This window comes from Podarcis bocagei, assembly GCF_964188305.1.
Source record: "Podarcis bocagei genome assembly, chromosome: 13".
Classification (NCBI taxonomy): domain Eukaryota; kingdom Metazoa; phylum Chordata; class Lepidosauria; order Squamata; family Lacertidae; genus Podarcis; species Podarcis bocagei.
The window spans coordinates 6125010-6152735 of record NC_138138.1 but is presented as its reverse complement, the minus strand read 5'-3'; the positions used below and the strand labels follow the sequence as shown (position 1 = coordinate 6152735).

Here is a 27726-nt window from a genome sequence, read left to right as displayed (position 1 = left end):
CGTGTTTCCTTTCACGAGCAGCCTCCCTTGCAGTGCACACTGCTTTTGAAACTCTAAAGTTTCAAACTGCAATGTAGTGCAGGGGGGGCTTTAAAGTAATGACTTAGCATAGACTTAAATCGTGATTTAAGTCAACAAGAAAAAGGGCCAATTTAAAACACTAGGTAATATCTAACAAAAATCATACTCAGAGCAGGTGTACTGTAATAAATGGACCACGGGCCCACAGATTTAAAAACGTACTACTAGAAATTGACTATCAAATCTTTTATACAAATTGACATTTTAATCCAACCCATAACCATGTTCTAACAGCAATTTCTAGCTTTGCCTTGATGCTGCTGTAACAGAAATTTAAATGCACCACTGCAGAATGAGAAATGGGGAAGAGTTGGAAAGGGTTTGCATTCAAGTGGCCAGCAAAAAGGTCATTGGTACCTTTTGTTCAGGCCCTTTGGAAAACAAAACAGGATATGACTGCAAGCTCCAAGGCCGCCAGCGCTTCCTTTAATCATGCAAGGAATTACTGTAGTTTGAGAAAAGCAGGTAAAACTAGCATTGCAGTTTGTGGGGGGAAATAGGGAGTGTTATTTGTTAGGGTACAGCTGTAATTTTTGTGTGTGTCCTTTGTAATCCATGGGACACAGGAATGAATTATCTCCTTAGATGAGTTCCCTCCCTTTGCTTACACAACTTCATTACTAAAATAGCAGCTTTAATTCCAACACAGTTTAAAAATTGCAACACATCATGTTACTTATCTTAATTTATTACTCCCATCTCCTAGTTCCAACCAGCATTCTCCACAATATCTATAATTATACCAACATCTATAGTCACTGAATTTTCTAATCACTTGAGCTTCAGTCATAAGACAACTTACCACTGGATCATATTCCCAAAGTTGATTGCCTTTTAAGTGGTGGCACTTGAGCATTGTGACAGGACCATTAAGTTTGGAGACATCTAAGCACAAATCATCTGTTCGAATTTCTTTGTTGGCTGTATATGAGAAAACCTTGATGGAAAGCAATAGCCTGTTATTACCATGCTATATACCACTTTATATGTTTTTCTGAACATTAAACCTGTCCTCAATGTACACATATGGAAAACAGATTTAGAATAATTAATCTCTTTGGATAAAAGAGTTTCTTAAACTACTGGTAGATATAGTTACTGGGTGCTTGGATAGAGGGCAGGGCCGCTGCAGAACTTTTGTTCAAGGGCAATAGTTTTTTGAGGGGGAATCACAACTTTCCCCACCATGTTGCCCAACAGCACCCATCCATGTCCTAAAACAAACAGGTCTACAGCATGAAACAGGGTGATCTCCCTCTAGCTGCACAAGCTTGCAACCTCACAACAAATTAATATTATTCCAAGCAAGACCTACAGGAATAAAAGCATACTATAAAGAAGTCGTACGGTGCAATCCTATTTCCATTTTGAAATGAGTCCCACTGAATTTAACAAGTCTTACTTCCCAGTAACTGTGGAACTGTTTTTTGAGGTCAAGGGGCACATTGTCTTTGGGAAATAGTGACTGGAGCCACATACCCCTGGCAGAAGGAGTGGCCAATGCACAAATAAGTGGGGACACTCCTCTTTCTCCTCCATTCTCTCACTCCCCCACATATCTCACCCCACCCCGTCTCACACACACAAATCTGTGTGCACACATATATGCACAAATACAATCACACATGTACACACAAGTCCTACAGATGCATGTTGTTGTTTAGTCGTGTCCGACTCTTCGTGACCCCATGGACCAGAGAATGTATACAGATGCATACATTCTTGCATTACACTGTACACTCAAACATGCACTCACACATGCAAGCATACTGTCATGCAGACATATGCATGCACACTCCCCAAAACATTAATTTCCTCCGCACTCTGTGGCACATATGTGCACACAGTGCTCATGCATGCACACACAGAGACATATGCACACTCACATTCACATACACAATGACATGTCTAATTATATACAGTTTAAAAATCTAATATTTTAGTTTTTGGAATTTTATATTGTTACCTGATTGCCACCCATCCCGTGACAATTAAAAATGCCAACTTTTTCATTTTCTTTCCTTGCCATGTTATCCAGACACTGATTTGTTTCCATGTTTCTGATCTGAAGACAAGAACAAAAATTCAGCACACTCCGTTTGCTATACGTATTTACATTAGAAAGACAATCTGCATGCATGGCTTGAAAATCACAAGCAAGGAAGCCTTTGCATATGTGCCCTGTCCATCCTATATTTCTCCATATGAGACCTGTGGGTATACGGCGGTATATAAATTGAATAAATAATAATAACATGAGCCGACCTGAGGCCATTCTTTGCAGCCCTCCTCCACAAGAGGTCAAGAGGGTGGCAACACGAGGCCTTTTCTGCAGTGGCTCCCCATTTGTGGAATGCTCTCCCCAGGAGGCTTGCCTGGCACCTTCATTATACATCTTTAGGCCAGGTGAAAACACTCCTCTTCAACCAGGCCTTGGCTGATAACATTTTATGTCATGTTAAATGTGCTTCCGGAGGGTGGTGGTTATTGGTTTGTTTTCTTGTTTTTATTATGCATTTTGCGTTTTTAATTTGTATTTTTATGCTGTGAACTGGCCTGAGATATTTGGGTGAAGGGTGGTATACGTATTCAACAAACAAGCAAATAAATAAAGAGATCAGGAGCAGTCTTGAGGCTCTTTCCACGCACCTTCTTTATGCCCTTCACTGTACACAACAAAGAACCAGGATGGAAGAGCAGAGAAATAGTGAATAAGCTGTGGCATGGGGGCCAAGTGGGGATGCAGGGCAATACCAATACCTTGCAGCAGTATGCTTCCAAATCAAATTATCAAGGCAGCACACACAATTTTAAAAACCACCAATAAAACGAAAGGCATAAAATAGCAGCATGGTGTTCAAGAGATATTTAGATCCTTAGACTCCTAAAAGTCCGTAAAGAGCACTTAATCAGTGATTGCCCCTTGAAACATAATAGTCTTCATTGTCTTATTATAGCTCACTTTTTCCCACTGCTTGAACTTTGGACCACTTGCCCCTCTCTCCCTTTCTCTAGTCCACTGCTTTCTCTTATCTTTCTCTTCAGCTGCTCTGCTCTACTACTTCTCCCCAACTGTTACCTAAATGACTTTTCCCTCCCCACATTCCAATGCTCTCCTTTCAGTAAACCAGTATTCTACAGTGTTGTAGTGTTACACTAGTGGAAGCCATGTTCTGAATCAGTTGAATTTTCCAGTCTTCCAAGGGAACCTCACATGGAATGTATTGCAGTACTGTTAACTTTAGTTAGGACATGGATAATATGGCCAGATTACACTTTCCCCAAGAATGGTTATAGCTTGCAAACCAGCTAAGTGACCCATGCCTGTCCAACATCTGAGATTTTAATAACACTAAGACTTATAACTTAAACTCATTGAACCCCTTATAAAAGCAAGGAAATCCTTCTTTGGTCCAACAGATGTTTCAGAGTCAATGTGATTTTTAAAATGTGGAAAGTTTTATCTAAAGCTTAGTGAAAATCAATACAATTATTTAGACGACAACATGTGATCATGAGAATCACAGAGTGGCAACTACGGCATTCATTCTAAATTATCAAATTAGTTTACCCTTAAGATGGGCGAGAGAGAGGAAGGGTAGGAGTGAGATTACCTGTCCAACCTGAAATGGGATAGGATGATTAATCAGATCAAGCTAAACATTATAATAGCATTACTTAGCTTTGTTAATCCAAGATCAGATTCTAATAATCATTTTGGGTATGACTCTAAAGCCCTGTCTATATTCTTCCTTGGCTTCATTTTAGAGGCAAGCAACAGTCCTTTTACTCCACAAGGCAGTTGGGCTTGATTGACCAGAAAGTGTGTATCTTCACTGTTGGTTCTGCCTTTTAAATTAGTTAATTATAATATAGCATATAATGTAGGGCTGCTATTTTTAAAGAAAATCGGCAGTAACGACAATGCCGACATGGGTTGCCATAAGTCCAGATTTTCCCAGACATTTTAGCAATTTCTGCCCAGACACTGCTTCTGACTGTAGTATTCAGGATATATCTGGGAAATTCTGGACATATAATGCATGTAAAATTAAAAAAAATCATCCCCAGGGAAATGCTTTGGATGTCCATCGGGAGGATCTTTTTTATTGTTTCTTTATTTTAATAACTGGGAATTCTAATGTTTATTATATATGTTGCAAACTGCATTGTGAGGGTAGATACTCTGTATGGTAAGTTAAAGATTTTATTAAATAAAATACAGGAGTTGTATGTTAACCACTTTGGGAATATTTGTATTAAGAAGCAGGTTTCTCCCTACCAGATTTAAAGATATATTATGAAGCATCCTGTATCTGTTGGGTTCGGGACTGGATTAAATTAGAAAACACAGATCTTTTAGATTTAGAAGGACATGACAGTGGATTTGGTTGGCATGCGTATTTATGGTATAATAAAGCCAAAGTGCACAAAGGATTCCAGAACCACATAATAAAAAATGCAATTTTAAAAGTATGGGAGAGATGTGAGGATTTACAGTGGTACCTCGGGTTAAGTACTTAATTCGTTCCGGGGGTCTGTTCTTAAACTAAAACTGTTCTTAACCTGAAGCACCACTTTAGCTAATGGGGCCTCCTGCTGCCGCCGCACCACTTTCTGTTCTCATCCTGAAGCAAAATTCTTAACCCGAGGTACTATTTCTGGGTTAGCGGAGTCTGTAACCTGAAGTGTATGTAACCTGAAGCGTATGTAAACCGAGGTACCACTGTATTAGAACAAAAGACACCATGGTGGATCTCACTGACAGAAGTAATATCAGTAAAAAAGGTTAGCATAAGGACTAAACGGCCAACGTAGCAGAGAGCTGTTAACAGAAGTGGATAATCAATTAAAGTTGAAAGATTTTAGGAAATCAGAGAGAAAGTAATAGATTGGTTACAACACTTTCAACTAAATGAAACTTTTAAAAATGGCAAAAAGGATTTAGTTACACCATATCAAGATTTCAAAGAGAAATGGTGGAGGATAATATGAAATTACTGTCGAAAATGTATAATTTGCTGTTGGAATGGAAAAATAAAGACGAAGAGGTTAAGTGTGTAATGAAGTGGGCAAAGGATCTGGGACATAATATACAAGTGAATGATAGGGAAAAACTGTGGATCTCAAATTTACTGCATGTACCACACTTGAAGAGAACTATATGAAAATGATGTATCGGTGGTATATAACACCGATTAAACTTGCTAAAATGTATAAAACAAGTTCTAATAAGTGCTGGAAATGCAGAGAAAAAGAGGGTACATTCTATCATATGTGATGGGAATGTAAGGTTATTAAAAGCTACTGGGAAATGATATATAATGAATTGAAGAGAATGTTTAAACTAACTTTAAAAAAGAAGCATTTTTATTAGGTGTAACAGGAACAGAAATTCCCAAAGAACAGAAGAAATTATTTATGTACACCACAGCAGCAGCCCGGATCTTGTTAACCCAAAGATGGAAAGAACAGTTGCCAACAATAGAAGAATGGCAAATAAAACTTATGGAATATGCAGAAATGGCAAAACTGACGGCAAAACTCAGAGACTCTGACAATGAGAAGTGTAAAAACAATGGGGAAAAACTTACTGTATATGTGCAGAAATATTGTAAACAAGTTGGTACATTGGCAGGGTTCGATTAAGCACTTGTAAGCAGTGAGGAACTAGAAAATATTAAGGAGTAACAACTGGATAAAAATGATAACAAAATGCAGAGAATGATGTAAGATGTAAAGAATCAGGAGAAGGGGGTTGGAAGGAAGTCTTGAGGTTTAAGGAACCTCAAAAGAAGGCTTGTAAATAGGAGGATTCCTTATTAGAAGTCCAAATGTTAGATTGTGGTTTGATTTTTGTATCTTTATTTTGTTGTTTACTATCTGTGAAAATTAATAAAAATTTATTTACAAAAGAGGCAGTATAGAAACATGCTGAACATAATAAGAGGAAAGGAACTTGTTCTGACAAAACAAGCTTTTCCTCTTGAGAATCCCTGCTACACCACTAGCCTGTGGTTACTTAAGTTTAGAAGCTGTTAGCACAGTGCACATTAGCAGCAGCATGTAAATTCCCTGTTTCTGGAAAGGAATTTCCTTCCAAGTATTAATTTAGATTTTATATGACCTAAGGATTTGAATTCTTCTATTACAGCATTACAGAAAGACTTACACATGGGAGAAATAAATCTGCTTTAATCTTATTACCCAAACTTTAAAGCTTTGCACATTAGAAAAAAGCACAGGTGTGCCGTTCACTCACATTTTTTTACTTCAACGCTTGAGGCATATTAAAGAATTCTACAGTTAATTAAGAGTTCTCAAAACTGTATGGGTCTTAAAATTGTTACCTCTCCCAAAGAGAAATAGAGTCGTGGTATTTGGGAATCAGGATAAACAGTCTCTAGGTACCAGGAAAAAGGTTTGCACTGCAGCTTGTGTCTAAGTCCAAGTCGTGATGATATGTCTCCATAATCTACCTTTGTAACCCCTGCAGAGAGTTGCATCTCAGTTAGTTACAGTTTTAATTGAATAAATACAGTAATAGATTACCTGCACAAAAATTAGACTGGGTGAGAAGAGTAATCTTTACACAGATCTCTGAGGACAGGTTCTAGGTATCTTACTATCACAAGGAAAACTTACAACCAGTTTTATCTGAAACTGTGAGGCCGCATCAATTTCTTATGTACAGACCAATTTCCATGAAAATTGCTTACAGAGCTACAAATGAACATTTAATATAAGGTAGGAGGAGTTTGGATTTGATATCCCGCTTTATCACTACCCGAAGGAGTCTCAAAGCGGCTAGCATTCTCCTTTTCCTTCCTTCCCCACAACAAACACTCTGTGAGGTGAGTGAGGCTGAGAAACTTCAAAGAAGTGTGACTGGCCCAAGGTCACCCAGCAGCTGAATGTGGAGGAACGGGGATGCGAACCCGGTTCACCAGATTACGAGTCTACAGCTCTTAACCACTACACCACATTGGCAGGAGTCTGAACATTCCAAGGAAATTGCAACCAAACAGGGTAGTTTTGGTACAGTCTTTGAATTATGCCTAAAGATGCTACTTTATTTGAGCCTCGTAACAGCACAAGTATCTTGAAGAGTACAGTACAGAAATGTTTACAGAATCTAGTCCAACCTTCTGCTTAATGTAGGAAATCTAGAGCTAAAGCATCTGCAATACATGGCTGTCTAGCCTCTACCTGGAGTCTTCCAGTGAGAGAGACCACCATCCCTAGGTACATGGCTCTATTGTTGAATTACTCTTACTGAAGTTTCTCCTAATGTTCAACTGAAATCTCTACTTCTGCAGATCTATTCCTGCCGCTTGGGAGTAGCAGAGATTCCTTTCTATTGTGTGACAGCCCTTCGGTCCCTTCAAGCCTTCTGCTCTCATGGCTAAACATACACAGTTCATATAACCTTTTCTCATATGATGTCTCATCAATCCCACAGACCACCTTGGTTGCCCTCTAATTTTTCTACATCCTTCTCACAGTCTTCCTCGACAACTGGACACAATACTCCAAACATGAGGTCTGTCTAGTACAAAATGAAGTGTAACTATTATTTCTCATGAGATGGAAACTATGGTTTCTATTAATGCAGCCTAAAACTGCATTAGCATCACATTTCAGAGCCAGGTGAATCAATAGTCTGAGCAGAAGATGGCTTTATACATTCACCGTATCAGTTTAAGACACTATATTATGCTGAACATTCCTTGCTTACCTGGGGAAATTATGTAGAAGAAATTCTTGAAGCCATCCATCCAAACTTCTGCAAGTCGTCTATTATTTTTATTAATAATCTGCCCTGTCCCTCCTGGGAAAGTGTAAGGAGTGGCTTTTCGAAAAACGTGTCCAACATGCGAACATGTCACAATTTCCAAAGTTCCCCCACACTGCCAAATCTGAAAATGTCAAGAGTTCACCATAAACATATTTCTATTGTATTTTAGGGAAAGAAAGGTTCTGATTACTATGCAAACTATAACTGCATGAGTAGTAATTCTGCATTATAATTTTACTAATTATATTTACACATCACTCTTGACCAGTGGTTATCACCCTTCATCATTTCATGGAGAACTCATCACAGATGTCCCACTTCCAGCCCATGTGAAATCATATCCAGATTACGTAGCAAGACCATTCTGTTGCAGCAAGGACATTGGGCACTTACCAGTATTACTGAAACATCATAATGGTAGCATGACAGCTCTACCCAAGTTTAACTATTCTTCAGTCAACTGCACATGCAGATGCGGGGATGTCCTAGAACTTTTGATCAGAGCTGTGAACCATGTGCTTTGCAGTACTGCACCAAAGCACTCTGGCAAAGCATCTGTTATCTCTCTTCCCTGAATTTGTTTTTAATTTTAAAAAATAATCTATCGTTGAAAGATAGAATTTGCATCTTTTCTCTGGTAACATTCAAAATATGTCTGCCTACCATAACTAAGCTGCACTACCTGGGAATAAAAATGAAGTTTACTTACTCTGAAAGAAATTTCTAGGTTTTCTCCTCCCCATATATCCATTCCTGCGTCGTATGTCCCAATTTCTTGAAAATAGTCCCTATCTATAGAAAAAAGGCCTCCTGCCATTGTAGGCGTCCTAAAGAAATATGAAAATGTTTTAAATCCAACTCTGACATTTATTATTACATTTATTACTCTTAGCAGTGAACTCTATCCCAACAAAAATATAGCTAAAATTGGGCCAGAGGGTGAAAAAGAGGGAGGCATTTGCCAGTCTGGGAGTACAGGAAGGCAGCACAGATTTGAAGGATAAGGTATGTTGCAGCATCCTGAACTGCATCTAATGCCAGTCCAACTCAGAACATTAATATCAATAAAATTAATACATGATTAACTTAGGTCCATTAATTTCCATAGGCAGTATCCAGTTAAGCAATTATGTTTGCACAAGCACTTCCTCTCCTTGTGCACCCCATAACCATGCTCTGGAGGGTTGGGGAAAACCCCCAGAGCCTGTTTAAGGAAGAAGTTATGTTGTGCCAAAACAGCGTTGTTTCACTGCCGCAGGTTTAGAAAAGGTGGCATACTAATCACTAACTTGAAATGGACCTCCCTGTCCAAACTACAGTAGTACCTCGGGTTACAGATGCTTCAGGTTACAGATACTTCAGGTTACAGACTCTGCTAACCCAGAAATAGTACCTCGGGTGAAGAACTTTGCTTCAGGATGAGAACAGAAATCGCACAGCAGCAGCGCAGTGGCAGTGGGAGGCCCCATTAGCTAAAGTGGTGCTTCAGGTTAAGAACAGTTTTAGGTTAAGAATGGACCTCTGGAACAAATTAAGTTCTTAACCTGAGGTACCACTGTAGATGCTCACAGTTAAGGGAGAACACAATTCCTAGTGTTCAACCTGCAATTACTTATTACTAAGAGTTGTATGATCTACCTGTTTCAGCAGGCTTTCTAAGATGTGTCTTAATTTACTGGGGTTTTTTAAATCAAGTTAATGGTTGCTGATTACATATCATATTTCCCTCACAGTTCCTTGCACCTTCAGAGTTCTTTTTAATGTAGAAATGGACTTGGGAACTGAGTAAACCTGGATTGTATTATTAGACACATGCATGAAGGGATATCCCAATAATGCTCATCAGCTCCCTTTACCTGACTGGAAGGGTCCTGTCACCTTTCCTTCGGTCCATTTCTCTCTGTGGAACAGGATACCACCGGAAATTCAACTTCCAGTTGAACCCACCATAAGTCATATCAGAACCTGCCATATATTCAAATGTATCATCGCTGATTACATCAATAATTGGACAAACTACTGTTCTCCTAAAGAAAGAAATGGCATAGACCATTAGAAAAGGCAAGAATACAGGAACAAAATACAGCCCTTGTTACATACAATATCAGCCCTATACCACAAATTGAGCATCTCATTTCCTGTTCATCTCTGAAAAGGTTTCAGTTTTAGTACATGATAGGCATGATCCAGCTCATGTTAAGTATCTACAAGTGTCTTTGAACTAGCTTCAGTTATTTCAATGAGGCTTAAAAGGTTCGTTTTTGTCCGGCTCATGCTCACTTTATACCACAGCAACATAGAATACAAGAAACTATGCTATGTTATTAAACAAAGTAATGATCAAACACTTGAAATAGTCCTTTATCTGCAAGAGCTGTCACTTCTATTCTACGTGGGGTGAAGGGTAGATAAGAAATCTTATAAATAATAGATGGAAATAAGATACAGTTCCAACCAAGGATGAATGGCAGGAAAAATTAATGGGCTACGCAGAAATGGCTAAGCTTACTGGACTAATAAGGAACCAAGATGAGGGAACTTTTAAAAAAGAATGGGGAAATTATCTGGAGTATTTTAAAAATCATTGCAAACAGTTAACTGCATTAGCAGGATTAACTGAAGATGAGCAGCTAAACTATTAACCTTTTCAAAGTTGAGAGTAACAATTATAAGGAGTTATAGGGGAGATGCATAAATCAAAAGTGAAAATAGAAGAAACCACAGAAAGGGGGGGAGGGAAGTCAAACTATGATGTATGTATGTGTGATGAGGTATCGATTATTGTAAAATTGGAAATTGGGGAAAAAATAAAAGAAGAAATCTTAGAAATTAAAGAATGCAGGATAGTAGACTGAAGCTCACATTAACCACATTCAAAAGTGTTACCCTCTCTAAACAAGGTATTTGTATTCAGAGCCAGATGGGCTAGCAGTTAGGGCAGGAAAATCCTTAAATGAAACAAAGGTTTAACTTGGTAGAATGGTAGGTTCCTATGTACCTCAGAGAACAGGTTGCTTGATTTCCGGAGAAACATGCTGCAAGGCATATGCGAGCATAACACAGAAAACAACAATAGTAACAGGCTATGGCAAGATATCTGAGATGTCACAGTTATTAATTATACATATAGTTGTACAGTGGTACCTCGGTTTAAGAACAGTCCAGTTTAAGAATGATTTGGTTTACAAACTCCGCAAAACCGAAAATAGTGTCTTGGTTTGATAACTTTACCTCGGTCTAAGAACTGAATCCAAATGGTGGAAGGGCACCGGCGGTGGGAGGCCTCATTAGGGAAAGCGTGCCTCAGTTTAAGAACGGCTTTGGTTTAAGAACCGACTTCCGGAATGGATTACGTTCGTAAACTGAGGTACCACTGTATCTGCAATACATCCATACTGCATTTGAAGATTGCCAAGGTCTGTCACTGCTCTTTAATTAATCCTTTGTGCAAATATTCTTCTACTACAAATTTCTTATATTCTAAGGATTAATGAAGTTTGCCCACTATGTCCAAGGATCACGCTTAAAAAAGCACATTAGCTGCATTAGTCAGTATTAACCTTTAACATGTTTTATAAAATAAGCACCTGTCTAATTTTATCCGTGCTAGCAGTGGCTCCAGCCATCCTACTGTACATTCACAATGAGCATCTAAAAAGGTGATGACTTGGCCTTTAGAAGCAGCAGCTCCTTTCAATCTGGCTCTGATCAGTCCAGAACGCTGCTCCATTCGAATCACATAAACTGGTACTCGTAATTTCTTCACATACTTCTCCAAGGGTCTCTTCAAGAACTCTAAAAAGTATGGCAAGTGAAAGATAAAATAAATGTAGCATTCAAGCTACATGTACACTCATAATTTTAGTAAGAACTCTTAAAATGGCTTATGTCTAAATGAACTCTCAACAAGAATAGTCAAAAGGGGGCAGAACAATCCAGATATCAACACTAAATTTAAGACTGAATATACTATGAATACTCTGCAATAACAGAACCAGGACACACACATTATGCTCCAAATTGCAGATTTTAATGGAAGATTAAAACTCTCTTTTTCTGGTTCAGGATGGTGACTTTTTCCACATGTAAGCAAAACAACTAATCGGTATTTATCCACTATTTTTCTTCTAAATGAAAAATTAGCACTTTTAAATTATGCAAGGAGTAAGTATTGTATTCTTGATGTTTCTTTTTCCAGTGCAAAAGTGAAATATTATGCAAATCTACTGGGAATATGGCAGCAGCAGATACAAAGGTAAAGCTGAATGTTTGCTTTATTCAGTTCAGCCAACTGATGCTAAAATTTGAAACCCACTCTCTCCAGATTAGGAAATCTTTGTAGAAGCCTAATTTCTTACTTACAGAGTATTTAACCAGCATGTAAACAGAGGTTGCATTTTCTGCCTGCATCCTTCAGTTTGATAAACTTCAAACCCAATTTATTTTAAACAAAGTTCCACGTGAGTCACAGAAGCACCATCAAGGAAAACATTAATATAGTACTATGCAGCTATGTACAACTTGAAGAGTCAGGTATACACGGTTTCAGAGTACTATACTATACACAGTACTATACACAGTTTACTTTAGTACTATAAAACTCTTAGAGACACGGGTGGCACTGTGGTCTAAACCATTGAGCTGATCAGAAGGTCAGCGGTTCAAATCCCCGTGATGGGGTGAGCTCCTGTTGCTTGGTCCCTGCTCCTGCCAACCTAGCAGTTTGAAAGCACGCCAAAGTGCAAGTAGATAAATAGGTACTGCTCTGGCGGGAAGGTAAACAGCGTTTCCATGCACTGCTCTGGTTTCACCAGAAGCAGCTTAGTCATGCTGGCCACATGACCCAGAAAAACTGTCTGCGGACAAACGTTGGCTCCCTTGCCCAGTAAAGCGTGATGAGCGCCGCAACCCCACAATCATTCGCGACTGGACTTAACTGTCAGGGGTCCTTTACCAGGTTTTACGTTTATAAAACTCTTAAAAGCAAAGCTCACATAACAGCTTTTTATTCCAACACTGCTTCAATGAAGAAATCCATAATAATAATAATTCTACATAAAGGCAAAAGAATTCTCTTAAGAAGCAGGTTCAGCACCATTCCAAAGGAAAAACAGAATGTGGATGCACTGTACTTATCAATACGGCAAAATCCAACTAAAAAGTGATTTAGAGATTAAGCAAGCACTATTTAATGAATATTCATTTCATGCATGTTTGAGCATTAAGGGCACCCTAGGTTATTTGAGGAGTGTGATTTACTTTACCCTGGCATAGAGTAATCTCTATTTCAACATATGCAGTCTGTGAAGTCTGGACTGCTTCCAGTGGGTAGCTTTAATGAATTCATTAAATTCAAAAGAGTGAATGTTATGTACCTGTATGGATAATGTTTTTAGCACAGAGAGGCATGGATTATATATTATGCTATATACTTGCTATACAAGTTTATATAAGGGCTTATCAAAATTAGCAGGGCACCAGGCGCATTTTGTGCCTAAAGATTCTCCATTTGTCAGCATCTCAAAAAGTCTAGGTGCCACTTTTTGTGCCTGGTTGACACTCAAGGATTACTGAAATGCATGTGCTTTGAAGCTTCAAAGTATATGTTAAGGATAGACAATATGTTAAGGAGTTTAACAATAAAGAGTAGTGTGTTTTGAAAAATGAAGTATGGTACCAATATTGTTATGGTAAACACCAAATTAAACATGTATTAACAATTTCTGTTAAAAATGTGATATTAACAATATTTCACTTATGAGAATTGTATATTAGCTCATGCTTATTAAAATAATAAATAGAAAGCATTGCTGCCCCAGCCCAAAATGGCAACTAGACATTCTGGTTTTGGCTCCTACAACCCAAGTTCCAGGAGCCATTTCGCTCCTAGCTTTTCTATCCCAGTTTCTAATACCAATTACAAAACCACCTAAAAGAATCAGGTTGCTTTTTAAAATTGATTTTTTAAAAGTGTGAAAACTGCATTTCTCTTAAATAATAATGAATTCAATATTAAACAACTTGTATACAAGCACATTAGTGCTATGATTACTCTAAAACAGGTGTGGGAAACCAATGATCTATGGATCTATTTAGATCTGCCAGGCCATTTTGGTCAAGCACTGTGGACCAGCCATCATATACAGTGGTGCCCCGCAAGACGAACGCCTCGCAAGACGGAAAACCCGCTAGACGAAAGGGTTTTCCGTTTTGGAGGCGCTTCGCAAAACGAATTTCCCTATGGGCTTCCTTCGCAAGACGAAAGCCCATAGGGAAATCTCCGGGACAGCGGGGAAGCGCAGCGCGTCTTCCCCACTGTCCTCGGACCTCCTCCGAAGGCTGGCGGTGGGAGGAGGGCTCTCCGCCCCACCGCCAGGCTTCGGAAGGCTGCTCCAAAGGCTGGCGGTGGGAGGAGGGCTCTCCGCCCCACCGCCAGGCTTCGGAAGGCTGCTCCGAAGGCTGGCGGTGGGAGGAGGGCTCTCCGCCCCACCGCCAGCCTTCGGAAGGCTGCTCCGAAGGCTGGCGGTGGGGCGGAAAGACCTTCTCCCCGCGCCAGCCTTCGGATGGCTGTCCTGAAGACTTGCGGTGGGAGGAGGGTTTTCCTTCCCACCGCCAACATTCAGAATGCTGTTCTGAATGTTGGCGGCGGGGAGGAAAAACCCTCCTCCCACCGCAAGCCCCGGGAACAGAGAAGAAGTGCTGCGCCCCTTCCCCTCTGTTCCCGTACCTGTCCTGAAGGCTTGCGGTGGGGAGAAAAGCCCTTCTCCGCACCGCCAGCCTGGCAAGCGGTTTCCATAGGAACGCATTAATTGATTTTCAATGCATTCCTATGGGAAACCGAGCTTCGCAAGACGAAAAACTCGCAAGAAGAAAAAACTTGCGGAATGAATTAATTTCGTCTTGCGAGGCACCACTGTATGATGTCAGGTTTAGGGAAAGTAAAAAAGGCCCGGCCCAGCCAAAATGGGGTTTGCAGACCTGCAAAGTTATGCACAAAGTGTTTTGCAACACCACACTTCCCCATTGCTATCTATAACTTGAATCAATTCCTCTACCAGATGCATCTGACTTAAAGGCGGCTTTCTCAAATATAAATATTTACACTCTACCTATCAAAACAGGCATTTCATTTTCACCTGATGAAAACTGCTCTGATCTGTCCAGTAACTACAGTCATATCAGCAACCGGCATTTCATTTTTGTTTGCTACTCAGTTTTTTGAATTCATGCAATATGCCCAAACTGCACCTTATGCAATCTTACCTCTTTCACTAGCATCATCTACCAGAATAATTTCTTCCAGCATGTGTCGCGGTGACCGGTTGATGACACTATGTACAGTTCGCAAGAGAGTACTCCAAGCTTCATTGTGAAAGACAATTACAACACTTGTTGTAGGAAGGTTATCTGGATATACTTTTGTCTTACACCTAAGACAAAACACAAATAAAGCAAAGCAGTAATAAATGAACCCTTTATTATTACATTTGAATAAAAAAAATATTCTCTAATATTCTCTTTATATTAAAAAATATAAGGTAGGGACAAGGAGAACTTCCCTGGGGACAGTGTTTCATCAATGGGTTGTCATCCCTGAAAAGGCCCTTTCCCCAAGCTTTTTGCAAATAGGCCCTTGTTCACTGATGCATTCAGAACTCACCTGTAAAAATGCCCTTTGACCCATGCTACACTAGCCATTTCAATTGACTACTTCAACTGAAACACTGAAGCAAGAAGGCTGGTAATAGCATTAACTTTCATAAGTCATCAATGAATGAACAAGAAAATTATGGGTACAATTAGCTGTGTGAAACATGCTTCATGCAGAATAGAATGTCTGGATGCAGAATGAATTTCCTGACAGGTTTATTGCTCAACTAAAATAGTTCTTACACATGAAGAGGATTTCCAGGTTATGGCTAAAGACTGCAAAGAGTAATCCTTTATAATTAATCAGAGACTAGCTGAAGATGCCATTGGTGACCTCGCCACCATCAATGCTCCAAGCACTGAGTGAACCACCGTATCAGAAACTCTGGCCCAATAACAGCTAATCAGAACAGAACTACAACTTGCAAATTACTGGATCAAGCTCTACATACACAAGAGGCAGAAACAGTCTTGAAGGAGGCAGACCAGTATCTCAAATGTTATTCTAACAATGGGGCTTTCCCAATATCTGTAATGCTACCCATCCTAGAGAAGTGTTTTCAGGATGCTGGTATTTCTAAAGAACTATATTCGTCTGCCACACTAAAGACGTTCTTAGTGCCTTGATCCAAAAGGTTCTCCATTTTGTCTATGAAGGTATATTAAGCTGAGTTTTAGATACCCCGCACAAGAAAGCCGCAAATGCACCTCAGGTCTCCTCTAGTAGCATGGAATATAGCCATTCCTATTACCCCATGAAAATGGTGTAAGTCCCTAAGAATATGCAAACAGCTTCCTTCCTGTCCAGTTTCAAATGTACTACTTATCCTAGAAACCTATTCTCCCAGTCTCATGAGACAACAGTTCCCCTGGTAGAGAGGTGCACCTCAAAAACCCCAGTATCCATCAAATGCAAAAGAGGATCACAATTTGTTTGCTAACAAGAAAGTCTTTTTGTTAGTGAGCCTGGGAGCTCCTTACAAGGAAAATTAAACTGTTTGGCTTTTAACCAGTTAAACTAACTTACATGTCACAAAACATCAAGTAGCTTTGACAACTCTGAAAGGAGAGGACGTTCTCATTCAAGTGTAAAAGAACTTACAATCTAATAAAGAGAAGCTATCACCGGCAGTTAGAATGTAATCTTTTCAGTATACAGTGGTGGCCCGCAAGACGAACGCCTCGCAAGACGGAAAACCCGCTAGACGAAAGGGTTTTCCGTTTTGGAGGCGCTTCGCAAAACGAATTTCCCTATGGGCTTCCTTCGCAAGACGAAATCCCATAGGGAAATCTCCGGGACAGCGGGGAAGCGCAGCGCGTCTTCCCCACTGTCCTCGGACCTCCTCCGAAGCCTGGCGGTGGGGCAGAGAGACCTCCTCCCGCCGCCAGGCTTCGGAAGGATGCTCCGAAGGCTGGCGGCGGGAGGAGGGCTCTCCGCCCCACCGCCAGCCTTCGGAAGGCTGCTCCGAAGCCTGGCGGTGGGGCGGAGAGACCTCCTCCCGCCGCCAGGCTTCGGAAGGCTCCTCCGAAGGCTGGCAGTGGGGCGGAAAGACCTTCTCCCCGCGCCAGCCTTCGGATGGCTGTCCTGAAGACTTGCGGTGGGAGAAGGGTTTTCCTTCCCACCGCCAACATTCAGAATGCTGTTCTGAATGTTGGCGGTGGGGAGGAAAAACCCTCCTCCCACCGCAAGCCCCGGGAACAGAGGAGAAGCGCTGCGCCCCTTCCCCTCTGTTCCCGTACCTGTCCTGAAGGCTTGCGGTGGGGAGAAAAGCCCTTCTCCGCACCGCCAGCCTGGCAAGCGGTTTCCATAGGAACGCATTAATTGATTTTCAATACATTCCTATGGGAAACGGTGCTTTGCAAGACGAAAAACTCGCAAGAAGAAAAAACTTGCGGAACGAATTAATTTCGTCTTGCGAGGCACCACTGTATTTAAGAATATGGAATATTCTGTTAAAGCAGCATCCCAGTAACAAAATGGTTTAAAGTTAAAGGAATTGAGTACTACACTAGTTGCCCTGGTTTAAGACATACTGACACACATTTCAAAGTTATGTTACTTACAGTTATTATTAAAAAGAAAGCCACAATAATTTCAGTAGGAAAGGTAAGCAGCCTTCAAATTTGGATAGAAACGCAAAGGAAAGGGTATTTTCAAACTCCCCACAAGAAAAGGAAATTGGTGAACCTGTGCATCAAGCAGAGAGCTGTGTTTTTTTCTGTTTTTTCTGCTAGAAGTGAAGAACTGATTGAGTCAGGATTGAGAACTGGTAAAGCAGAATAGATTACAATATGCATGAAAGGCAGTCCTTGATATTTTGATACTTTGACTATTGTTTCTATTGGCTGAGGTAAATGTGGGAATGCATCCTATTAGCCAAAAAATATTGAATAGATTAAAATATACAATGCATGGTAGCTACACACACAGTAGTTGAAATCCCCTCCCCACAGGAAGACAAGACAAATGAAGCTGCTGCCTGGCTGACCAAGACAGACCTTTACAAAAACAGATTTGATAGAATGATCATGAGAACCATTTAAGTTCCAAGTCACAAGTAATGTTGAGACGTGGAAAAGGGCTTCCATACAGCAGGCTCTTTTGGCTGTATGAGAAAACTTCTGAAGCTCCTTTAGTGCCTGGAGCAACACTAACCTGCTTTATTATTCTAGTTATTATTCTAGTTATTATTCTAGTATTTAAATAACATATATTTAAAGCCACCTGGCTGTGGACTGCAAGAAGATCAAACCTCTCCATTCTGAAGGAAATCAGCCCTGAGTGCTCACTGGAAGGACAGATTGTGAAGTTGAGGCTCCAATACTTTGGCCACCTCATGAGAAGAGAAGACTCCCTGGAAAAGATCCTGATGTTGGGAAAGATTGAGGGCACAAGGAGAAGGGGACGGCAGAGGATGAGATGGTTGGACAGTGTTCTCAAAGCTACAAACATGAGCCTGACCAAACTGCGGGAGGCGGTGGAAGACAGGAGTGCCTGGCGGGCTCTGGTCCAGGGGGTCACGAAGAGTCGGACACGACTAAACGACAACAACAACAAGCTGTGAAGCAGAGGTAAAGTCAAACCTTGTTTCCTGCCTGAACGGCTTAGTTGCTGAACAAATCGGCTCCCGAACATCGCAAACCCGGAAGTAAGTGTTCCGGTTTGCAAATGTTTTTTGGAAGCTGAACGTCCAACGCAGCTTCCGCTTGAGTGCAGGAAGCTCCTGCAGCCAATCGGAAGCCGCGCCTTGGTTTTCAAATGGTTCCAGGAGTCGAACGGACTCCTGGAATGGATTCAGTTCGAGAACCAAGGTACCACTTTATAAGATTCTTAATCTAGGAGGAAATGTCTATGCAGATCACCTAAAACGCAATAAAATATTCTACAGCAGTCTTCAAAGACCCAGGGTCTTGAGCTGGCTCTATGTTAACAGCAGAATAAGGTTAACAAAGGACCACTGGCATCCAATTAGACAGTCCAATAAGACATTTCAAGTCTAAAGATACCCTAGTGGCTAATCAACCAATACTCAACTGATTACATTCTATGTACTCACAAACAGGTAAAGTTCATCAATTGTGATTACCATGGATTAACGGAAGCAGAACTGGTCAAAATTCTAGGCAGCCCTCAGACTTGGCCAAGCATGTCACTGGTTCAAAATAGTTCAAAAATGCCACAAATGGGAAAAGTACTGCAGGAAATACATAACACACGCATACACTCCCCAAGGTATATTTTATAGATGTACAGCACAATCTTATATACATCATAGGAGCCATCTCCTAGGGGCCAAGGGGGCTTTGGCCCACCAATAAAATATTTGAAGGGGCCAGGGCCCCCCAAGGTTGATGGGCATTGCTATTCAAATGTTGTGAGTGTGTCATGTCATGTGATCAATTGTGGGGTGGGGCTTACCTGGGCTCCCACAATATTTCATTCAAGTTGGCACCCTTGTTAATACATATCTACTCAAAATAAGTCACAATGAAGTAAGTGGGACATTATCCCATATAAATGGGCACAGGACTGCATCTAAAAGACATGAAGTGTTCACTGAGATTTTGTTCCATACAGGATATATCAAACTTGAATGCCTGTTTTGTAATCCAACCCAACAGGCAGTATGATAACAATGAACTTAATTGCCAATAGTTCGGAAAACAGGCACAAGACAAATGTATAGTGGAACATTTCCTGAAGAAACAGCAATACTTTTACGAAAATCAATTGGAATTTGTGTGTTAAGTCTCCAAGAGACACTACTCCATCTAGTAGCCTATGTATACTAAATCTTTTCAGCATCCACACACTGGTTTGTAGTCAAGTTCAAGTCTGACCTTAACAGTTATTTCATAATTTACCTGACATCAAGAGAATGTAATTTTCCTCTCTTCTGATATAAGAAAGTTGCAATATCTCATGATTCAAGTAGAAATCTTCTTTAGACCCTAGAAACAAAATCCAAAATGGTCCTTGAAACCATTGTGGTTAGAGATTCAAGCAGAATTCATATAAAGAAAGTTCTGAAGATTTTCTGGTGCTTATGGCATAAGCCAGCTGCCCCCCCAAGAGAGCTTTCTGATGAAAAACTTAAAAATCTGTTCTTTGCCGTATAAAATTATTTTACATGTTAACTAGATGAAGGCTGAAATACCAGACTGTATGTATTAGTAAAAGATGTTACAAATCTAGGATATGTAAAGTTAGTTACTTTTGAGAAGAAAAACAAAAAGGATTTAGACTTCTGGTTTTTTCCCAGGAAAATCCACTTTTAAAATGTAGGTGCCTAAAGAAAATCCTAGGTCAATTCTGTCATGGGCTCCAAACATGGAGTATTGCTGTGTATTTAAGAGAAGCAACTCTTAAGAGTCTCTCTCCAATTCTCCTCTAGGACAGAAGTTCCTAGAAAGAACAAGAAGCACAGTGGACTGACGTATTAGCACCTCCTTTGCTTGCGATCAACTAGGAATGTTGGAGGCTGATCTCATCAGTTTACTTTATTGTCAGGGCTTTTTTTCAGCCAGAACTCACTGGAACTCAGTTCCGACACCTCTCAGGTAGGCACCATTGTCATTGTAAGAGAACAAGGCAGGCATTCATGATGAGTTCCGGCACCTCTTTTTCTAGAAAAATAGCACTCCTTATTGTGAAACCTACTTAAAATCTAGTTCAAAGCCGAACCTTGTGTGGGTCTTGAGCAACCATAACTCTAAACATTGGAGGTGATGTTCCTATCATCCTTCTTACTAATACATTACCTCCACAGAGGTTATCGAAGTACACACTTTATGACATTTTGGTTGGTCTCGTAAAGCTATTGCCCTAATGAGGATTTTTGAATTTTTATTGTGGGTCAAAATGGACACTTTTGGTGTTAAAGCTGCTTTACCTTTCCCAGAATTACCTGAAATATTATCTAAAAGTATACAGTAGTCATGGAAAAGAGAGCACACAAGAGAAATAAGCATGATTTTTTTAATGAATGCACATCAAGACTGGGGAGAGGATAACACCCTACCAATGGAATAAACCTCAAGCCACAGATGCATTCAACTTTGGGGTTGTGGACAAGACAAAATCTGGCATCCAAAGATCAAAACCATCCATCAAAACCTTTTCCACTGTTGAGACTTCAGAAAACTTCCAAAAGATCACCCAATTCATACAACTGAAAATATATTACATAATCACCAGTGGGATAATATTCTTCATTTTTTACATGGAATTCCAAATTAAATTAAATAGCTCTGAATGCAAGAAATCAAGATTTAAAGTTAAGGACTAGATGTGCACATTAGACCAGACAAAAAATACTCCGTCAAAGTATTTTCAAAACATTACTTTTACTAGATCAGATCAACGTGCTTAATAATTATGCTAATTACAAAAAATAGTTCATTCCATTGTTTCACAATAGCAATTAACTTTTTAAAGGCACATATGCTCAGTAGGTAGACAGTCTTAGAAACATAATGAGTATTAACCAAGATGCAAGACCTTGTTCATACATCTAAATAAAAATACAATCCATACATAACTAATTTAATGTATGTGAAAAGTCCAAAATAGAGTTGTATATCCACGCACAAGTTAAAAACAAGATGTGTCTCCAAGCGAGTTTTACATACCCTGATCTAAGAGTATGGGCAGCACTCAAGTGACAAGTGTTGCTGAGCAGGTGATTTTCATAACTTTTTGTACTGCTTTTCAACTTTAAAATGAAAATATAAACCAAAGAACAAAAAAACCTATCAGATATGAACAGCGGAATCAAACAATTCAACTACCAAAGGAGGAACAGAAAAGAAAAGCTTTTAACCTGCCTCAAGAAAGAAAGAAAAGATAGTCATACAAATCTAAGGGTGGATATAAAAACATACCAGGTCAGCAACAGAGAAGGCGCCATTTCTTGCAAAGACTAATCAAGCCTTCACATGTGATCTTTAGCATAGCTTTGTTAGTAGATGATGGTGATTTATTTTGTACCCTGCCCATCTGACTAGGTCACCGCAGCTACTCTAGGTGGCTTCCAACAGAATTTACAAATACAAACACACATCAGATATTAAAAACCTCCTGATACAGGGCTGCCTTCAGATGTCTCCAGAAGATGCTCCTTCAGGTATGCAGGGCCAAAGCCATTTAGGGCTTTAAAGGTCAGCACCAACACTTTAAATAGTGCTCGGAAACATACTGGGAGCCAGTGTAGATCTTTTATAACTGGCGTTACATGGTCCCATCAGCCACTCCCAGCCACCTGTCTGGCAGCAGCATTCTGGATTAGTTGTAGATTCCGAGTCACTTTCAAAGGTAGAGCACATTGCAGTAGTTCAAGTGGGAGATAACTAGGGCATATACCACTCTGGTGAGACAGAGCACCGGCAGAAAGGGTCTCAGCCAACATGCCAGATGGGGCTGGTAGATACCTGCCCTGGACACAGAATTGACCTGTGCCTCCATGGGCAGCTGTGAGTCCAAAATGACTCCTAGGCTGCTCTCCTGGTCCTACAATGCCACAGTTACCCCATTCAGGACCATGGAGTCTCCCACACCACCCACTGAACATAGGGGGAGATAGTTAGAACTTTTGTATCTTTTAAAAAGATGCCTGAATCTCTCCCTGCACCTGAATCATCTTTCATCTATTGGTAGATTCTGCCCCTTTTGTAGGTGAGATGATCCTTTTTACCTAGATTCAGTCTCAGTTGAGATTGGAAAGGCTTGCAGATCAGAGAAAAACATCATGCAGAACAAAGCTGCCTGCTCCCTGTCCCTCAGAAACAAGAACTTCTGTCTTGTCGAGATGAAGCCTCAATCCACTGACTGCCATCCATCCTACAACTACGTCCAGACACTCACACAGGATGTTCACTGCCTTCACTTATGAGAGGTAGAGTTGGGTATCATTCACATACTGGTGAACACCCAGCCCAAATCCCCTCATGATCTCTCCCAGTAGTTTCATACAGATGTTGAAAAGCATGGGGAGTTAAGTGCCCAGGGGTCCGAACACTCATCTCCCAACATCACTTTCTGGATACAGCCCAGAAGGAGCAGTACTACTGGACCTATATGGTCCAGAAGGATACCATGGCCAATGGTGTCAAAAGCTGCTGAGAGATCCAGCAGAACCAGTTAAGTTTTCACCTTTGTCCCTGGCCTGCAAGAGATCATCGACCAGTGTGACAAGGGCAATTTCAGTCCCAGGATGGGGTCCAAATGGGCTTCATCCTCCAGACATGCTTGGAATTATTCCACAACCACTCGCTCAATCACCTTGCCCAGGAATGGAAGATTTGAGACTGGGAGATGACTGGCTATAGTGGCCAGGTCCATAACCACACACACATCCCATTGCCCAGCCCTGTCTTGCTCACTATTATGAACCAGGACAGGCAAGCGTCAAGAAGACAAGTGGCATGTTTCACTGGTTACACTGGCAAGCAGCCTGTCCGTTTGGGGGCAATAGGTCAGAAGGAGCAGTTACTCTGAGATAAGACCCAAACAATTAGGAGTTTATAAAAGATGAAAACCAGCACTAGAATTGGGCTCAGAAATACCTTGCTTGCCATGATTTGTGAGAAGGGGGAGTGGAGGGTTGCCTCCTGCAATAGTTGATTTCATTGACTGCCACTTATTTGATAAGCCTATGCACTTATAGCCCCAGCTGTTAAATTAGGCTGACAAAATTCCATTCACAGTGCTTTGTGTGCACCTGATCCAACAATACTGGAATCGGAAAAGTTGAACTTACCATGAAGTTCCTTACTGTTTGTGTTTATAGACCAGGCAGCATTTATCCTGCCTTTCTAATTGGTTCCTATTACTCACATAAGTTTACATCAAATAAACTCCTGCAATTCATAATACAAAATATGTAACACCCAATTAATATAAAAATACTTTAAAAGGCAGAGTCAAAGACTTTGTGACCTATCTAGAAAGAACACTCTCAGAGTCAAGGCTTACTTCAGTATCCTCCAGCAACATGAGGCACAAAACAGTGCCATTTTTCTAGAAAAAGAGGTGCTGGAAGTCACCATAAACACATCCCTTGTTCTCTTATAATGGCAATGGCGCCCACTGGAGAGGTGCCAGAGCTAAATTATAGTGAAGTTCCAGCTGAAAAAAAGCCCTGGACACAAAGGACAATTACTAAAGCAGGGGCAAATAGCCAATCAGGGAATTAGGAGATGGGATAAAGTAAGGTGTCAGAAGGCAGAACAGAGGGGTTTCTTATGGAAACCTTGATCTATTCTGGCTATGAACCTTGTACAGTGGTGCCTCGCAAGACGAAATTAATTCGTTCTGCGAGTTTTTTTGTCTTGCGAATTTTTTGTCTTGCGAAGCACGGTTTCCCATAAGAAACAAACTTGAAAAGACGTTTTCGTCTTGCGAAGCAACTCAAAAAACAAAAAACTCTTTCGTCTTGCGAGGCATTCGTCTTGCGAGGTACCACTGTACTCGCTGGAACTGAACTCAAGGGTGGTCTGCCTGCCCTCCTGCAATAGGGGGTTGCCAAATTCTGTATCACTGCAGAGGAGCAAACCTCTTTCCAGCTCTGCAATACACCGTATTTGTCCGTGTACAAGACGGTGCTTTTTGCTTAAAAAAATAGGCAAAAATTGGGTGTCGTCTTATACACGGATAGTGAATGCAGAGGGGGGACGTGTGATTAATGGCAGCAGCAACTGGGCGGGTGATTAGTGGCTGCAACAAGGCCTGCTGGCGATTAGCTGTCGCTATGGTAATTGGACAGGTGACTGGCAGCTGTGGCGAGGTGGGAAGGCAATTGGCAGCTGTGGCAAGTGGGTGGGTGGGCTGTTGGTGGCAGTGAGCGGGCAGACAATTGGCGACTGTGACAAGATGTGCGATCGGCAGTGGCTGTGGCAAGCGATCAGTAGTGGCTGGCAGGTGAGTGAGCAATTGGCGGAAGTGACCTCCCCCACCCCCCAAAAAGGCTAAACAACTTAATTCCTTAATTTTGAGTTTTTTAAAAAATAGGGGTCATCTTATACATGGGGGCATCTTATATATGGAAAAATACAGTACTTAACATTCCAGCATCAGCTGCCTTACATCTCCAGTATAAATTACTTGTATCATAGATATGACTGAGTCATAATGGTATTAAATAAAACAAAAGACGAATAAAAACTCTCATCAAATTTACAAATTCTATCCTTTCTCTAAACTGCCCATGTCTTACCAAGAAGGTATTGGCTATATTTCTAAACTGCAAGTATTGATAAAAGAGAGGATAATTTTGTTGTATATTATTAACAATCTGATTGCAAGTTTTAACAGTACCCTCTTTAAATAACTTTCTATGTTCAAAATGTCCATGAATCTTTCATAAATTAATATTATACCCCCCGCAAAAAAAATCTCTTCCTATATTTCTTCATTAGGTTAAAGTTCTGTGAGAGGTGATAGTTCTGGACTTGATTTATGTTTATATATACTTCAAAGATCTCATAAAGATTTGGTACATGGATTTAATTTAATACCTGTGATGGGATGGTGAGCTGCTTGTGCGTAAAATCGTAGTCCCTCAGAGTTTGTGCAACTCCACAAACCTCTGTGTGTGACAGAGCTCCTCAGACATGTCTGCCCTAGTCACTTGCAGATTCCGACAGTGGTTGTTTTCGGAAACGCCTCCAGCATAAAAGCTCCTTAACGAAAACACGTCTTCGGGACTCGCGGCGTGACAGCTTCCGGCGAGGAATGGGTCTCCCTATGGGAGCTTCTGACACCTCCCCACTGTTCTCGCTGGACGTGTCCCTGAGCCCTCCCTCTTGCTCGCTTTCCCTCAGAGATCCTCCTCTCTCCCTGCTAGTTCCTGCTTTAGCTGCTGCGTCTCTCTCAGCCTCCGTGAGACTTTCCTCCAGATACCCATATCTCCCCCTGCTGGTCCCTTCTTCAGCTGTTGAGTCCCTCCCAGCCTCCGTGAGCCTCTTCCCCACCTGTTCCTCCGATGGCAGTTCCCTGACAATACCCTTATCAAATTTTGTGTAGTGTCAGTCTTTTTTTTAAAATTCTGCTGAAACAATGAATTGTTCTAATATGATAGATCTGTCTGGGTGGCCCCACTGCGGTAAATTTGTAAGCACAACTGCATCATATTATTTACTTAAAGAAGGGAAGGCTAGTCTACCATTCTTAAAATTTGATCATTTTTACAACTTTTGAGCTTTTTCTTAACCCAAACATAATACTGCCAGCTATTAATTATTTTATAATTTATTTCTAATGGAAGATTTAAAAGAAAGCATCTCTGGAAGCACCAACATTTTAATAGCCTCTATTTTGCCCATCCATGAAATTTCCATTTGGGTCCAATGGACTATTTCTTTCTTACCTCCACCAGAAAGCTGTCATGATTATACTTTGCACGCCCAGGAAGCAAAGCAATCCAGAAGTGGGGCAGGGCCTATGACTTACATCAAATAGGAATGCCCCCCCACCACGGGATTGGAGTGCTATGGCACTAGCCCCCACCTGGGAATCTGGACCAAAGCAGCTCCATCCAGCTTCCTTTAACAGGATATCCCTTTCCTTCAGAGGGGCATGCAAAGGCTACAACTTCCCCTCTGACCAAGACTTACCCAATGTCTAAACCACCAAAGTTGTAAAGATTGTTATGAGGGAGGCAAAACCACAAGGAGAGAGCCAATTTGCTGGGTGGGAAATTCCTGCCCAGCCTCAAATACAATGACCAATGATGTCCATAGCCAGGTCAAGCACAGAGCAGAACACAAGGAGAGAAGGGTGGGAGATTTGGCAACAAGTGGACAAGGGGCAGGGGCAACCCTTCTTATATACCCCAGGAACAGATCCAAGCAAAGCCTGCAGGCTCAGCTGGGCCTGTCCCTTGGTCTCGGACAGCCCCCTAGCCTGCCTGCGATAGGCCAATTTGCAGGCAGCCTTGTATCCACAGGCAAGGCTGTCAAGGTAGGCTGCAAGGCTCCAAAGGCCAGCCGCTGCTGCCAAAAGGCACCCTGTCACTGGATTGTGTGGGGAGGGTGGCAATGGCCCCCAACACTGCTGTGGCTGGAAAGGGCAAGCATACTTACTACATCTCCTAAATTTTGCATTTTTAATATATTCCCAGATATTTAATTAGTAAGTTTCTCTATGGAAACTTAGGGTGCTATTCTAACCTGTTTATTCATATTCAAGCCCTCACTAATTCAATGTTCAGATTTTGTTGAATTAGTCCTTATATCCATATGCCATGCTAAATTCATTAATTAACATAAGTACATTCTCAAATGATTTTTTTCTGGATCTCTTACAATCAATCACTGCTACATTATTTGCATAAAGATGAATGTTGAATTCTTCTCTCCCTATTGTTACTCTCTTAATTGTTCTATCTGGTCTAAAAGCTTCCGCTAATGAGTCTACAGACAATGCAAAAACTAATTGTGACAAAGTGCATCCTTATTGGGTTCCTGTATTCATTTGGAATGGGTCAAAACTTGTTCAATTCATGAAGATGCAAGCATTTGGGTCAGCATAAATTAGCTCAATCCAGGCAGTAAAATCTCCACTCAATCTGATATGATCTTACAACTTGATAAAGAAACTCCCACTACAAACAGCTGAAGACTGGATTTGTTGATTATACGTAGGAATGAGATACAAGCTTTTGGCATCTTGCAAAGGTAAATCACTACAAATTAGCTAT

General features: G+C 40.9%; 1 protein-coding gene and 1 long non-coding RNA gene across 6 annotated transcripts in view; one reads left to right on the top strand and one right to left on the bottom strand.

Annotated features, from left to right (window-relative positions):
- The window catches only part of GALNT1 (polypeptide N-acetylgalactosaminyltransferase 1), a 55225-nt gene that overhangs the window by 1360 nt on the left and 26139 nt on the right, over positions 1 to 27726 (bottom strand). The window contains exons 1-9 of one of the 2 annotated variants that reach the window (XM_081166489.1): positions 19895 to 19981; positions 15143 to 15309; positions 11467 to 11674; positions 9736 to 9906; positions 8589 to 8706; positions 7820 to 8000; positions 6432 to 6571; positions 2048 to 2146; positions 884 to 1018 (exon numbers count right to left, since the gene is read on the bottom strand). In XM_081166489.1, the coding sequence (XP_081022615.1) occupies positions 884 to 1018; positions 2048 to 2146; positions 6432 to 6571; positions 7820 to 8000; positions 8589 to 8706; positions 9736 to 9906; positions 11467 to 11674; positions 15143 to 15185 (1095 nt within the window). In that variant the 5' untranslated portion in view covers positions 15186 to 15309; positions 19895 to 19981. Of the gene's footprint in view, positions 1 to 883; positions 1019 to 2047; positions 2147 to 6431; positions 6572 to 7819; positions 8001 to 8588; positions 8707 to 9735; positions 9907 to 11466; positions 11675 to 15142; positions 15310 to 19894; positions 19982 to 27726 lie in introns of those variants that run through there. The other variant, XM_081166488.1, reaches the window with a different exon arrangement.
- Positions 1 to 27726, top strand: part of LOC308571380 — a 90966-nt gene that overhangs the window by 44271 nt on the left and 18969 nt on the right. For 2 of the 4 annotated variants that reach the window (XR_014001352.1, XR_014001354.1), the window contains exon 4: positions 12078 to 12134. The exons of 1 other annotated variant lie outside the window; for it this stretch is intronic. This is a non-coding gene — a long non-coding RNA (uncharacterized lncRNA). Of the gene's footprint in view, positions 1 to 12077; positions 12135 to 19651; positions 19871 to 27726 lie in introns of those variants that run through there. One more of the 4 variants, XR_014001355.1, reaches the window with a different exon arrangement.